This window comes from Priapulus caudatus, unplaced genomic scaffold (genome assembly GCF_000485595.1).
Source record: "Priapulus caudatus unplaced genomic scaffold, Priapulus_caudatus-5.0.1 Scaffold17, whole genome shotgun sequence".
NCBI lineage: Eukaryota > Metazoa > Priapulida > Priapulimorpha > Priapulimorphida > Priapulidae > Priapulus > Priapulus caudatus.
Genome location: NW_014577078.1, coordinates 430866 through 447724, shown reverse-complemented (window position 1 = coordinate 447724; position 16859 = coordinate 430866). Strand labels below are relative to the sequence as shown.

Below are 16859 nucleotides of genomic sequence, written 5' to 3'. Positions count from 1 at the left end.
TATGCAAGACTCACACGTGGCAGTAACAATACAATTCAATGGCGAATTCTTACAACCTGTAGCTCATGGTGCCAGTGGTCTTGATTGTATATCGTGGCTTGGTCGGAGCTGCAAACTGCTCTTCTCTGGAGGAAGTCCGACTGGAACTGCTCGGCAACTGTCATATGCCTCTGTTATATACTCGCCAGCCCAGCCTGGCTTTGTATAGAGGCCACACAAATTGTGCACGTGCTCACGTCGTGGGGGGGAAGCTCCTCTCCAAAGCTACCATGCGTATTTAAGCTGAAGCTGCCAACCTACACGTCAGTAATAGTAACTGCTGGACGTGCTGAGGTTGCATCAAGCTTCATGCACACCTAGTTAAGTTGTATGTATTTATTGTATGATGTATACACATATGTATTTCCACCAGACATGTATAAGTGCACACTGCGCAGACATACATGACATGACACGGAAATCGTTACACTGCACGTCCGTTTTTTTTTGCTTTTGGCACCGCCATAGTCTTACCACGGCGATATTAGCGTATTTTGGGGCGTGTCCCGGCACTTGCGATACTAGCGCTACCTTATTTTTTGCAGTAATTTAGCAGTATTTTTTGCTGTACATGAACATTGTGATATACAGTTGGCCACGTAAAGCGAAGACAAGTATAGTGAAGGTGATTTCTACCCGTGATTGCATTAGTGGTTACGCGTGAGTGTTTATGTTACACCCTTTGCTAACGTCTATCAAACACAGATTATAGGGAGCATAACAACAATGGTGTACGTATTCAAATATTCTCTTTAATTGCTCTGCCTTAACTATGTATAAGCCCATAGCAGGGCAACCGCGTACACTGGAGGTGCGCGAGTAACATCACAACTTACGAGGCTATTGCTGTGTCGTGCTATTTTCTAACCAATGCGTAGTATATCTCAACCCTCTCTTTCTCACTCTCTCTCCGATCCTGTCTCTAGCCAAACACGCGATTATATACCCACATTTGTAGACCTGCCTACATATTGTTTCTGGTCACTGCGTTCTATGCTACTGCCTGTAATTGGCTAATTCTACCACTGTCTAGTCCAGAGTTATATTATAACTTTACACAGCTAGCCTGTATCCCAAAATAGAACAATAGCTTAGTCATGTGTATTTATTTCTGTCTTTCTGCGGTATTACATTATCCCCCCCCCCATTAGAAAAAGTTGTAAGCCACAGCTATGCGGCAAACAACGTCATAATAAAACAAGTGCCGCGGAGCGACAGCGCTCATCTCACGTCTACTGCGGTGACTCTGTGGTGGAGTGGTGGGATTCTAGTAAACCCTGTTAGTCCCAAATGTGTTCACATACACGCCGAAACAGTGGAAGGCACAGGGATGGTATCAGGAACCTTCTCGAAGGAATGTTCGTTGGGATCGTTATGAAAGTTGTCACGAGATGGCGCGTACGTTTAAGTGTCTTAAGATTAAAGATGGAAGCTCCCATCGTTCGTAGTAGCAACAACTATTTGCAAGACAGAATAGGTAAGTACTCATCCATTTACCTACGCAAGCCTACAGGCTGATATAGAGAGCTGCCACCTGTAACTAATTAACGCAGGCAAAAACTACACAGTACTATCACCACCACATGCACTGGCAGTGGCTACTGGCAGTGGCATAAGTTACATGTAACACACTGACAGTACAGAATGCCATAAAAATTATACGATTTAAGGAGCATAAACCTTCTTCAACTAAATTTAGCTTTTGAAATTTCACTGTGACATTGTAGCCTCATACGTCCAGGCATGTCTAGATTCTACTAGCACAAACCCGGCAGTAAAATTCTTTCTAACAGTAAACAAATCCATGTTAACCCTCCTCTTGAGGTCAAAAGGTTATCTGAACACTTACTCTTCGCATGTCAGCGGAAAGTACATTCATGGTCCTTTCAATAAAGCCATAAAAATGGTAGGTCACCGCTGAAGACAAAAGTTTTTCAATCGCTCCTCAGACCATGTCTCAGAAAATGTCTAAAATCTGCCCTGTGCCCCATTGACCTGTGAACTCCAATTTCAGCACAGTGATGGCTTTTCTACCATGATGCTATATACCGACTATCACGAGCCTAGGTCGAGCCGTTTAGATTTGTGCGCAATTCTGCATTTCCTCCCTATACATTAAGTTAAGGAGGGAATGTTCCCCCCTTCTTTTACGCCTCTTGACCTTTGACCTTTGACCCTCAGCTTCGACATCCCAACTCGTTTTCAGATTACCCCCCCACGTCCCGACTTTCGAATCTGTACGTCTAACCGTTTAGATTTGTGCCCAACTGTTGATGGACGCACGGACGGCCGGAAGGCCGGACGGACGGACGGACGATCATGCGATTCTACAAGAGCTAAAAATTGGTGTTGCGTTTACTTGAATACGTCAATTTTTTTAATTTTTGTTTTTGTTTTGTTCCGGAAAGATTAAATTATCTGTGTATCTAAACTCTAAATTTCTCTATTATATATTCTTTCTTTGTTTTGTCTCTTTATGGATATGAATTATACTATTCATGCTGATTTTGTTACTTAAACCCCTTCACCCAGATGAGACGGGATACTAGAGAAAGCGTTGCCGAAAGGTGTTGATCCGAAGCGCTGAGCGCAGATCTTGCGCGCAGTTCCGCGGCAAGGCGCACGCAACCGCGGGAACGTCCTACAACAGTATGCAGCGCTGGCAGCTATGGATCCGTGCGTCGAATGCATAGGCCGGGCACGGATCCATAGCTGCCAGCGGAACAGTCGAGAATTTTTACTGGGAATACAATGAAAGAGCTCAGGCTGCATGAGCTGCTGTTCTTTGGCAAGTTCAATGAAAATATCAATAAAAGTGTCAACACCTTCTACTTCTACACTGTGTTGTATAAGTTTTATTATGAATTGTATTTTATTATCCGTGTCGTTGCCGTGGTGGTCGTCGTCGTTGTACATAGTCCGTGCTGCTGTGGGGGTCCGTGTCATCGTCCGGGGTCGTCATGTTCACTGATTCCCGAGGGCAACCCCGGGCAGTGGCACCTCCTCTATGGGCACGATTTGGATGGCACAGGCCTCATCGCTGAGGTGTACCACAGTAAACCCAGGATTGAGGCGTCTGAAGCGGAGCACATCATCCAAAAATGTGCTCCAACTGCTATATGTCGTCTGTCCTGGTGTCCCGCCATAAATGAGGCGTGGCCTCCGGGACGGGGGCCGACCAGTGGACTGGGCTCGAACCGGTGTGGTGTGGGGGATGTCGAGCAAGCAGTGGCATCGGGACACTGTGTAGAGCGGTCGGTGAGCGTCGTGGGGGTGTTCGTGGTCGTCGCCATGGCGGTTTGCACGTCGTTTGTGGGTAGGGTGAGCTGACTCGCACAGAATCATTTGTGCGGTGGCTCCCCCTGGACGAGCGGCTCCTTGTTGGGGCGGCGCATGGCGTAGCTGTTCATCATGGGCTGTCTGGTTGAATCGGCTGGTGGCGCTCAAAAGAGGATAGGTTAACGTACTGCGGTATGTAGATACAACGTTGTTAGTGGCACTTGAGTAATAGCGTGCTTACAAAAGAAACATAGAAATATGCACTTGCCATCTGTGAGTTAGTGCGACATAAGGACGAGATACGTATGCATACTGCGAACCCTAGTGTAACATACAGTGTGATAAACAGTGTAACATAGAGTGGTGCGTTGATTAACATATGTGCTATATATCATATATGGTTAAACATGGTGAAAACCGCGTCGCTTGTGCAATGTTGTCTTTAACAACTACGGCGTATTCTAGTCTGCATATTTCTTAGCATAATTCTTAGTACGCGGAAGCGTTTTCATCTCAATTTTATCGTTATTATCGGCGCTTGCAAGCAGGTGCTCAGCGCGTGCTCTTTCGCGCATCTCATTATCTACTACATCTTGCTGGATTGATGGGTATAAACGTGGCGGAAGGAAGGGGGTCGCGGGGGGGAAGGGGGTACAATGATGTACAATGATGAGGGTGGGCATAGGACTGGCACGTGCTGGACACAAACGTGGACGGAGGTGAGCGTTCAGTGCGTTGGCTGTATAAATATTGAATCTATTCATCAATGCCAGCCATATAATTGTTCACAGGCACCAAGTCAAGTGTGAAAATAATAGTCTACGAGCTTGGTGTTACAGTTAGATTTCCTCTAGGTACAAACAATTTCCCTCTTAGTAAAGTCACGATAGCGCCAAGGTCACTGCAGACAGTCGATATGTGAAACTGAAATAAAACATTGTTTAGTAGAGGCTTGCTTAGACACATCGAAGTTAAGACCACTCCCCCTGCGCTCTGCGTGCGGCTGATAAGCGGCAGGTTATTAGGAGCTTTTAATGGCTAACTATCACTGTCTATAGTAGCAGTGACGCCGGTATAACAGTGTTATATTAGTTGTGGGTGGGTATGTGTTCATCTCGACTTGGTCGTAGTGGGTGCGACGTACATAAGCGTTTGTGGATGCATCCTAGTTGCAAATGGACTGAAAGAAATATCCTTAATTGTATCCTCTCAAATCATAACAACATCAGGCACAAGTATTAGGCATAAACAACGAGTTATAGCTAAAATACAAATAGGTGTTCTTATGGGTAGCATGGTTGGCAATGAAGTCTCAGGTGTGCACTCCTGTTGATCTCATTGTTTGTCGCTTGGCTTCATGCTTGCTCGTGAAGACCTTGATCAGAGGCATCCGAGTGGGCGGTTGAAGTAGATGGTTCATGCAACTGCGCTGGTATTAACCTTGCTAATGGTAAAAGATAGCTTTCACTATGGCTACTCTCTGAAAAGCCCTTTGTCTTGGTTGAATGGCTTCATCATCGGAATCCGAGTCGTCATCAGATATGTAGGTGTCCCTCATCATAGGGTACGCAAGCGTTGCTTGTTGCGGTGGCTGCCTCCTTGTAGGCTTTGTGGACGAACTAGCGGTAGGTGTGGCTTTCTTGCGGGCTTCAGTAGTGGCTTCAATAGCGGCTTCCATTGTGGCTTCAGTAGTGGCTTCAGAGGCGTGTTCAGGAGAGCGAACGCTCGCGAGCGCTCGCCTTCTGAACGACACTGCGCTCACGAGCGCTCACGAGCGCGCGCGTGCAAGCTGAGAAGGCTGTTCGCTCAGCGCGAGTTGTTTACAAGATGGCAACGGGAAATCTGACGAATGCGAATCTAACATTTCTGACGTCAATTTGCAATCTATTTCAACTTCATTCCGTTTTTCATTCATTCATTTACTTCTAAATTCAATTCGTATCAATTTCGTCTGCTAATTCGTTTAACAGTACTTGTTCGAAGACATTAAAATCTTGCGATTAAAATTTGCTGAGTAACCCTCCATGGGGGCAGCCATCTTTGATCAAGCGAGGGCACAGCGAGCGCTCGTGTGTCGTTCAAGAGGCGCTGCGTTCGTGCAGCGAGCGTTCGATTAGAGCGTTCGCTCTCCTGAACACGCCTCAGTAGTGGGCTTCGTAGTGACCTCACTTTGTGGTTGGTCCCAACGTAACCATGGATAAGCGGCACACATATTATCAACATGCAAGGTAACTCGGCGCTGCGTGTTTTCGTGTTGCAATAAATATTTCTTTGGCGTTATAATTTTAATTACCGTATAATGGGATTTCCACGGGCTGTTTAACTTGTGTGACGTGTCGGGCTTCAGTACTGGATCATGGTAGAAAACTGGGTCCCCTGCCTTGAACTCCTGAAGCCTTGCCCTTTTGTCATAGAACTTCTTGTTATGGCTTCTCATCTCTTGTGTTGCTATGCGCATGTGCGCATACGCGTGGTGGAATCTTTCCAGAGCTTGCGAAATCGGTTCTTCGTCATAAGATTTCCTTCTCGGTAATAAGATTATCCATTGGTAAAACAGGTTCCCGGCCATATAGCAGAAAAAATGGACTATGAAGTGAGCTACTGGGAATGCTTGAACGGTACGCCGAAAGTAACGGTGGGATCAATAGGTCCCAGTCCGCCTGTTGTCTGGTTACAAAGTGTGAAACCATTTGGTTTAAAACCCTGTGGAAACGCTCGTTAGCAGCATTCGAGGCAGGGTGGTAGGGGCGCACGTGACTGCTTTAATCTGGAAATAATTTGTAATCTTGGCCATAATCTGATTGCAGTTATGTGATTGTGATATGCAGTTATGCTGTTCCGTTGTCCGATAATAATATTTTCGGACAAGAATGACGAGGAATGATTTCGTTAATGAGTAGATTAGCGACTGTTTCTGCCGTTTTAGACTTGTTACAAAAACTTCTGGCCAGGAGCTAAATAGGTCATGGAAGTGTATAACATATCAATTTCCGCGCGGTGTTAGCAGATATGGGCATGTGTCTACTGCCAAGACCTCAAAGGGGAAATTAGGAGTGGAGGCGGCTGCTAACGGTGATTTTACATACGTTAGCTTGCGAGCTTTACAAATTATACAACTACGTACATAGTCGTTAATCGTAGAATACATTTTAGGCCAATAGTATTGTTCCTTAATCTTAGCGAAGCCTAAGTGTGCGCTATGTACGTTGTCATGATGGTAGGATGTAATGATCGACTGGTAACATTCCGGCACCACGAGTTGCAGGCTTGGCTCAGTCGTCGCTGTAGGTTCCGTAATGTGGTGTAGCAGATCGTCTTCTGATATTGTATATGTAGACAGTAACTTAAGATCCTTAAAAGTAGTTTTTGTAGCTGTAAGCGCTGAAGCGCTGCGCATATGTTATACAGGCGCGAGTCGTTATATTGCTCCTGTACTATGTCCTGTAATGCCGGCAGCGTTGTGGCTTGGAGTGCAGCTATGTGTGCTGGCTGCCCGCTTGCGGCTTGTTGAATGAGATCGGTAGACAAAAGGCCTTTGTCCTGTCGAGCGGAACCCGTTTGGTGGGTTGTTAGGCTGGTTACGCATACAGCTGAGTCTGTGCGGTGTGGCTTGGAGTGCGGCTGGCTTGACTTGCTTTTATTGTGATAGCTCTCGCCGCTGCGTTCTGTGACAACAGATGGCGCTGCTTGCGGTTGATGTCTCGTTTTTATTCTGATAGCTCTCGCCGCTGCGTTGTGACAACAGATGGCGCTGCTTGCGGTTGGCATTTCTCGTTCAGCTGTAGTGCCTTTTGACAGCCTAGCTGCTCCGTGACCTGAAAAGGGGTTAGATTATCGCTCGCACGCACGGGCCAGTGTTCTTCGTTCTTGCGGACACGTGTGTCCACGTGAGACAGAGAAGATCTCGCGGTTGAGGCATTTGAGTTTCCTGCCCTGGTAAATATTGTCAGATTGATGTATTGCTAATCCTATACTGCCCAGCGTATAAGATATGGGCATTTATTGCCGAATTTGGCGACGTAAATCAGATATCAGAGGTAAAATGGTCGTTAGTAAGCACCGTACATCGAGGCATCGATTAAACTAAGTACGACGCGGACATGGTCTCTGGATGCGAGTGAAATACGATGGCCCGAGAGGCCTCCCGGAGAGCCACATTCGACAAAGCGAGCCCAACACACGACACACTAGTAGACGGCGCTCGAACACTGATGTCTGAGAGACATATATTGGATAAATACCACGTTTTGCCGGAATCTAGATCCAGTGACCCTGAGTGACTACAGACACCGCCAACTGCGTCAGAGACTGCATCGTACAATGCAAAAGTATGGAGCGGCTCGTTCGAATAACTCTAGGAACACATCGCAAGTCACTTCGCGCGCGCAACCAAAACGTGGGCCCATGCTGCGCTAATTGTCTCAGACCATAGCAGAGCACAATGTATCTATCTTTGAGAGTTAACATATTTACCAATGGCACGGGGCGATCTCGCGCGAAATTGTTGCATATGCGAACGGAGTCTGATGCTAACCAAGAATATAGAGCCGGACTTGCTTAACTCGGTTTTCGGCGGCTGGGGTAAAATATGTATTTCTATATGCCGCAATCTTTTGTGGAGGTACGAGATCAACACGCCGGCCGCTAGAGAAAGATCGTTGCCCTAGATAAGAACGATTTCTATGTTAGAAAAAACACTTAAGCTATAGCTTATACATATTAAGACTGCAGTTCGCAAGCGCGTCGAAACACCGTCTGAGAAAACGATGAAAGAGAGTGAAGATAACATCCCATAGATGCGTCCATCGAGAGATATAAATGGTAATAAGCACATGTAAGTCATGTAAATGCCTGCATAACTCTAATTCAAATAGTTTTTGAAAGACGCTAGGCGCACTTTTTATAAACCAAATGTTAATTATCAAAGATTATAAACTTGAATATGTGGTAAACTAATACCGTTTATGTGCTGTCGATTGATCCATAGCGTTATTTAAGAATACCCACGCTTTTAAATCTAAGTGGAAAAACACTGGCGTTACCAAGAGTATGCGATATCGTCCTCTATTCCGGAAAGGGTATACCAAGGAATTAGTCACCCGACTTAAGTTGCCTGTATATCCACAATCGATTCCGACCCCATGAATTTCGTGTTTTTACTTATATAAGACACGGCGTCCTACCTACGTGACGCATCGCTCAAAGCCCTCGAATTTACAGCCAGCCGTAATCTTTCTATGTGTCTATTGCAAAGCTTGGCGTTGTAACAACGCTGTTTCAATAAGTCTATTTGTGCTACGGCGGGTGGCCTGTGTATCCGACAGCACATTGGAAGCTAATTGTGTATAACCCGTCACGATGTCACCATGCTTTCTAATAGCAACCAGCTGTATTATGTAGGCTCCTGACCTAAAAAAAAAAAACGAGTTTAGCCACATCTCCAAATGATCATTGTCGGCCTGCTGAGATGTGCAATTGTTCACCATTTGATAAGTTTCGTCTTCGCAAGTAACACGCCCTTGGCTGGACTTCATAAACGCTGTGTGCGAAGCTCCGTTAGGCGGTAATAGGTAGCGCCAGTCTGATCCAACAACACGCTCGCGATAAGAGTCGAGGTGAGGGCCGCCGCTCACAGGAGTCGTTGCAACCGTTTTACGCTGTGCCGGCGCTTACGACGGTGTGGCCGTGTTGAACTGACCAAACACGGTCGGTTTCCCCAGGCTCGCGCTGCGAAATAACGAGGGGTTAGAGTGGCGAGGAGGGTGGACGAGAGTGATTGAACAACCTATGCACACAATCAGCTGTTCTAACACGGCGCGCGAGGAGCCCTTCAGTAGCCAGCCGCACAAGAGCACAGCTGTGGTATCAATTAGGTAAATGTATACTGAGATGATAATAACGTGCGCGGCGAAGGTGCTGAGACATGACGGCGTGAAACATACATAAGGTTCAATATGAGCAGATACTGGTTTTTTTTCTTTTCTAAAAACTTCGGGAAACCAGTAGTGCAAAATGAGGATGGAAAAGCTCAATGGACAATTAGCAGCTTGCATAGGGCGTGGGAATCATGTGTGCGGCCCGCGGAGGTGTGGGAGGGGATTATGAACGTGGCTTGAAGCAGTGCATGAGTCCAGCGGTTGAAAAGACGGGGTGGCGGCAATTTTGGCAGTGAGTGAAACACTTTACGGCGTGCGTATCCAATTTGGTGTGGTCGGGTGATGGGCTGAAGGGTCTATGTCCGCCGGGTACGCCGCAGCGTAACCTTGGTACGGGTCCGGTCTACCGGAACGTACCTGCTGGTACTCATATTATAGTGATAGCCGGACCGTTACCTCGCCTGACTCCACTAACCGAGTCTAGCGAGGTCGCTAGCCCTACTCCCTACCTAACCCTAACCCTAACCCTAACCATATCAAATAGTGACCAAGGGTACGTTTCCGGTATAGCCGGACCGTACCCAGGGTACGTTCCGGCAGTACCCTGGGGGACATAGACCCTATGAGCGTGAGTGGGTGTGTGGGAAACACTTGTACTGAGTGGCATTGACAACACAGGAGGGGGAGTAGGTGTAACAAGTGAAGATGTATGCAGCTGCAGGGTTGTTCCTCTGATTACGTGTAGCGGGCAGGATTGCGGATTATACAAAGGAATAACAGTACGCAGATGGTTTGGGTGGGGACCAGTTGGCTGAGTATGAGAAGGCGTAGACAATAATGGAACACAGCGGACACTACGAGTTGCTTTTGGGGGCACAATGGAATACCACAGCGTAAAACGCGCACAGGAAGCAGTTGCATATATTAACATACGCACAGTGGTATTATTAATCGTTCGCAAATTCCGTGCACAATTTAAATTAATGCGATGTCGCGTCATAAAATTAAATCCAAGCAATGCCGTGTGTGTGAAATTTTGCACAGTATAGAATACCTGAGAAACAGTATGATTAGCTATTTGCACTGGTAAATTTACGCGACCCAACACAAACAAATGGTGACCGCTTGCTTAATTTATCATTTGCGTACTATCCCGTAAAAAATCATTTTGATAACGCTCTTTTAATTCATCCCACAACTCGTTATTAATTAGGAAAACAGGCGATCCTGTATCCAGTAAAGCGTTTACAGAAACATCCCTAAATTTGACAGAGTATAAATTGGACATACCAACACGGTATGGTATTGTCATTAAAAGCTGATGCAGGCCTCTGCATTCGATCGTGAGACTTTTCTACTATCGAAGCTACTTTCAACGTCTTGTCATGAACGTAGCGTTTGCATTTACCCGCGGCATATACGAGGTAGGTCCTCATTGTTGAAGATGGCAGTTTCTCCACATATGTCCGGATTGATTACATAAAGCACAGATCGGGCGGTTGTCTGGCGTGTATGAATAACGGGTGTTTGGTACAGGAGTGAACGGTGGCGGGCGTGTTGTGTTAGCAGGCAGTGATTAAAACGACCGTGACTGAAAGGATTTAGGATGTTGCGAAGCGGAGCAGTAGGGATAAGATGGTGGCGGAGGTGATTGATAAGACAAATGAGAAGGGTCAAATTGTCGTGGGTTAGACATACGTGTATTGTAGCGTGGTGGTAGAGGCGTAAATTGCTCTGCGCGCCCGCTATTAGCAGTCCGCGTGTCTACATTGTCAGCTGCAGCGTCAGCCCTGCGTGTTTGCGATAAATCAGCTAAGATTTGTCTCAAATCCGCTATCTGTTGTTGGATAGTCTGTGCATTAGTCGCCGTAATTTGTGAAACCTCGGTAACTTCAGGCTTTTGTGAGCAAATTCTTACCTCCAAATCAAGCGCACTTTCAGCATTTGCCAGTTTCACAGCTTTAATAAAGATGACGGTTTCTGCCAAACTAACGTACGCTTTAAGGCCTGTCTCCACACACGCGGCGCGGCACGGAACGCCACGGAAACGGCGTCGTTCACCCCTACCGGCAAAGTTCAAATCTATTATATCTTATGGCGCAGTCTCCACTGACACGGCACGGCGCCAGCCGGGTTTCACGGCGACGGCGAAAGTCAAATGAGTTTGACTTGTGCCGGCTGACGTGACGGCGAAAAGACAATTGAACCAATCAACGCGATTGTTTTTTATCACGTGTTCTGCTCAGCCAATGGACAACAAGCACATGCATAATTTCTGATCACTGAACCAGAGTGAACACAATGCGCTCAGACACAATGCGCGAAATCACAATGTATTTTTTTTCAGCGCAACGGCGCTGCGTTTTGCTGTGTCGTGTCGTGCCGCGTGTGTGGAGACGGGCCTTTAGAGATTCGGACGAAATTCCATCAATAAGTTGTTCCATTAGTCAAATATCGTGAACCGTATCGTATCATTAATTATACCAAACACAATTCGTGCATGGTTCTCCAAGCATTTGGCAAACGCCTGTACCGACTCAAACGAGCGTTGCTTACCTTTCTTAAACTTCTGTAATGCTACGGGTACCTCACTCGAATCCGTATAGCGTTGTTTCATAATCTGTATAAAATGCACCCATTCAATTGCTGGGTACATGGTAAAAATCTCCGCAGCATAACTAGCCGGCTCATCACTGAGTAAACGCAGCGCCAGTCGAACACGACGTTTGTCAGTTGTTTCATCTAATATAAGTAAGAATTGGTTAAGCGATTTCAGCCACTCTCCAAAAGAGTCTCCAAAAGAGACCGGGCTATCATCACGACCATTAAATGTTGGGTAACCTCCCAACAACAATAAACTTTGAACTTCTTTAATTAATTGTTTCATACTGCTCGTTGGAAAGGTAACCTCGTCATCCTCGAAGGAAACAGATTCCACCAGACGAACAATGTTAATATCAGATAGAAGGGATGACGGCGTAAGGAGTGGATCTTTAAGTTGCTGACGAGGGTTTGCCATGACGAACACAATGGTATGGTTACACAAAGGAGGGGAACGAGTAAAAATGAAAGACAAATTAGACAGAGAGGCCGACAGGCAGGAAAGGCAGTGGCGGGAGTAGCAAAATCAATAGTATAGTATACGGCATACGCTCCGCCAAAATATGCATCAGCAATCGCATGAGAAAATACAGAAATATGCAGACAACGAACTCCGTAGCTATTTATAAGAATAACAATGGACTTACAGATACATGTCTGCGACGACGGTGGTGAAACACACGGTGGTGCGGTGATGTTTAAACACTATCGACAACTCTCAAGAATAAACGGTCGTTCGTGTGACAGGAACCAGAGGCTATTGCTGTGTCGTGCTATTCTCTAACCAATGCGTAGTATATCTCAACCCTCTCTTTCTCACTCTTTCTCCGATCCTGTCTCTAGCCAAACACGTGATTATATACACACATTTGTAGACCCACCTACCTATTGTTTCTGGTCACTCCGTTCTACGCTACTGCCTGTAATTGGCTAATTCTACCACTGTCTAGTCCAGAGTTATAACTTTACACAGCTAGCCGTGGTATGTCTTTCCGCGGTATTACACAAGTAAACTTTTAGTTGCAATTTTTTAACATCGTGTTTGTAGGACTTCCTTCAGAATTATTGAAGTCAAAAGAAAGTTATGATATTCTGTGGTACGTAACTGCAAAAGTGCATGCGAAATCCCTGTACAAAACTGAGATAAGCCCTCAACATTCTTGGAGCAATTCAAATGTTAAATGATATAAAAATGAACAAAACTCACCTGCAAAATCGGGGCCAATGCAGTGTCGCCTTGTCGCTCGCTCTAATCTTTCCGAGAACATTTCTGTTGTCCGGAACACTGTGTTCCGCGTAACACAAAATTGCTCGCGACACGTTGCCTCAGTTAAATCATCCATGTAGGATTGTGTGTCTTTCCTGAATAAGGTTGGTTCTCTCGTGTAAATTACATTTGTTGTGCTCGTCTGTGTCTAATTACCATCGCCATTTTGTCTTTTTGATGTCGAACTTAGAGTTACGAGAGGGTCTGGGCTCTCGTAATGTCAGGAGGATATTTGCGAGGATTTTTCATTCTCGTAAATTTACGATGTTTCTGTCAACAGTTTACGAGTCAAGAGTTATTTTTAAGACTAATCTTAAGCCTAATTTTGTTTCTGACAACGGGCCCCTGGTTAGCAATGGGCATCGCGATGGGTAAACTTGTTAAGTAAAAATGCTTTAAATCATTGACCTCATACAGTGACGCCAGTGTGTGGTGATGGCGAGACAAACCCAGAAACAATACAATAGCTTGAGTCACTATTCTCTCAGGGCTGTGGTTATCTCAGTCAGACAGATCGGTCAAAACCGCATTTTGTAAACCAATTCAGTACGATCACTTACTATTTCTGCTGTATGTCCTTTTAATGTATAATAGCATTCTCCTGTTTCTGGATTCCAAACTTTACAGGTTTTGTCAAAAGAGCCAGTTGCAACCTTGTCTCTAAAATGTAGCAAATGTGATGACTAAATATAAATTATATAGTTACATTACAGCGTTGATGGTGTATGGTTACACCTTTCTAAAACACACCACATACATGGCTTTACACCGCCTCCCTCCAGGCAAATTAGGTTAGCTATACTACTGAAATGTGTGCCTTAATATTTGTAAAACATATAAAGTCACATATAAAAACCCTTACAACAGAAGGATTCGACATACCCAAATGGATTGTTGAAATCAATTGCGTACACAACATTTTTATGACCTGTAAGTGTTTTGAGTTCATTTCCTGTGGAAGTCTCCCACACTTTGCATGTACGATCATAACTTCCTGTGATAAATCGAGAGCCATGCTTGTTGAATGCCACATTTGTCAGTGGCAACGCATGAGCTCTCAGCACCTTAAAAAAAATCAAATGTTTGCAAATATAGCTTCGTTTTGGGATATTTAACTGGCGTTTTCTGTTACATAACACATATACTACACTATTAGATCTTATTATTGATTATGATAATACATTATAACTTTAAAATTGATCTCCTCGTGTACTTAATCTCACAAGTTCGCATGTACATGTATAAGCCATTCAAATAAGTGACCGACTTTGACCTTTTATAATTTCAATAGACTATTAACACTTATCATGAGCACTTACTTTTGAAAGTGTAAATTCATGTGAAGAATCCCATTTCAACTTTTCCCGGAGTCCTATTTAAATACTTAAGGACAACATCGGTTTACATATAAAAGAATCAGTAACACACAGGATTATTTTATAACTCCAATCGCATACTATAGATAGTACCTGATAGTATTAACATCAACATCAACATCAACATCATCATCAACATCAACATCATCAGTATCAACATCAAGCTCCATAAATAAAGCATATCCAGAGGCTGAAAATAGGACAATTCCAAGGTCCGGAACCTGCAGATTTCATGCTCGGACCTTCGCAATTTCTAAGCAGAAAGTCCGTCGGAACTATCAATAATTGACAGTACTCCACTTTCATCAAATGAAACATCATTAAACCATTGAAAATTGCAAAGAAATAAAGCGAAAGTAGATCGATTTTTTGTCACTTTCGACATCTAGCATCATATTTAATATTCACGATGAAACATACCAAGCACAAGAGTCAAATTTACTGAAAATCTGATCGAAATTACACATACTGATCGCGTATGCTGCAGCGTTATTTAGTAGCATGGTTGTTTATAACGGAAGTTAATGCGAATGCGCGCAGTTTCACCATACCAGAAGTCACTTGTCGCACGTGCGAGTAACTCGGAATGCGTGCAGATGACACATATGTATTGCATCAAATGAGGGCAAACATGAGTTTGTTTAAATTTAGTTTTGTATCAAAAAACGGACCCACTGTTACCAAGCAATCTGTTAGCAAAACAAACGTTATAAATGGGGTTAGATTATCGCTCGCACACAGTGTCTTCGTTCTTGCACTGTGTTACGTGAGACAAAAGATCCGCGTTGGCGTTGAGTTTCCCTGCCCTGTAAATAATTGTAGGATTTTATTCGCTAATTATTACTGCCCAGCGTATAAGACGGGCATTTTTCAAATTTGGCGACGTTAATAGATATCAGAGAGGTAAATGGTCGGTTAGTACACGTACAGAGGCTCCGATTAAATAATGGCGGCATTTCTGGAGCGAGTAAATAATGGCGTAGGTCTCGCATTCAACAACAGGCCAACGACACTGTGATGGTGACAACTGGTGACTTATATATTGGATAAATACCACATTGACATTAGAATCATACTGTGATAAGACAGCCCCAACTGCGTAAGAGCTGGCATCGGTACATAAAGTATACGGCTCTCGAATATTGGGGTAGGCAAGGACTGGAGCATGAGACAATGCATGCTTGAGCGCAACAAAAGTGGCCTGTGCGCTATTGTCTCAGACATAGCAAACATGTTTCTTTGTTAACTTTACCAATGGCACGGCGATTCGCGCCAAATTTTGCATATGGCAACGGTAGTCTGATGCTAAACCAAGAAATGAGCGGATTTGCTTAACTGTTTTCGGCGGTTAAAAATTTTCTATTGCCGCAATCTTTTTGGGGTCGGGTGAAACGCCGGCCGCTGAGATCGTGTGCCCTAGATAAAGAACGATTTCTTTAAGAAAAACACACTTACTAGGATTTAATTTCAAACGTGCAGTACGCAAGCGATCGAACACCGTGCTGAGAAAAAGATGGAGAATAAATGATGATGTCATCGATATATGGTATAGCACATGTGTCATGTAAACCTGTTAACTCTATTCAATAGTTTTTGAAAGACGCTAGGCGCATTTTTTAAACCAAATGGTAATATTTCAAAGATATAACTTGAATTATGTGTAACTATACACGTTTTGTGCTTGTCGATTGGATCCATAGGTATTTTAAAATACCCGCTCTTTAAATCTAAAGTGGAAAAACACTGAGCGTTACCAAGAGATGCGAGTATGTCCTCTATTCGCGGGAGAGGGTATACAATGGAATTAGTCACCCGATTAAGTTGCCTGTAATCCACAATGATCCGACCCAGTGAATCGTGTTTTTTCTTAACTATAAACACGGGACTTGACCATCGCTCAAGCCCTCTGAAATTACGCCAGCTCGTAAGTCTGTCTATATGTGTTTGCAATGCTTGGCGTTGTAACAAAGGTGTTCAATAAGCTTTTTGTGCTACGGGCGGGTGGCCTTGTGTATCGACAGCCATGGTAGCTAAGTGTGTACCCGGTCCGATGTCACCATCTTTAATAGCGAACAAGTCTGTATTGTGTGTAATTAGCGATTTAGCAATTCTGTAAGTTGTCGCCTGCTGAGATGTTGCAATTTTAAACACTTGATAATTTCGTCTTCAGTAACAGCTGCTGGACTCATAACGCTGTGTGCGAGCTCGTTAGGCGGTAATGAGGTGCCATTGTCAACAACGCTCCGCCGCTCCAAGTCGTTGCGAACCGGTTTACGCTGCGCGCTTACGGACGGTGTGCCCGTGTTGACTGACACAACAGGGTGGTTTTCAAGCTCGGCGTGCGAAATGACGGAAGGGGTAGAGTGGCGAGGAGGGTGGGAGAGAGGTTTGAACAATATTGACACACAGGTGTTCTACACA

The 16859-nt window shown here is 44.7% G+C and overlaps 1 protein-coding gene across 3 annotated transcripts in view; it reads right to left on the bottom strand.

Annotated features, from left to right (window-relative positions):
- Positions 1–16859, bottom strand: part of LOC106811039 (dynein assembly factor with WDR repeat domains 1-like) — a 46214-nt gene that overhangs the window by 20231 nt on the left and 9124 nt on the right. For all 3 annotated transcript variants that reach the window (XR_001394096.1, XM_014814564.1, XM_014814572.1), the window contains exons 4-6: positions 14382–14434; positions 13945–14126; positions 13623–13722 (exon numbers count right to left, since the gene is read on the bottom strand). Coding sequence is in view for 2 of the 3 variants with exons in the window: in XM_014814564.1 (XP_014670050.1) it covers positions 13623–13722; positions 13945–14126; positions 14382–14434 (335 nt within the window). In the remaining variant the exon portion in view is untranslated. The remainder of the gene's footprint in view (positions 1–13622; positions 13723–13944; positions 14127–14381; positions 14435–16859) is intronic.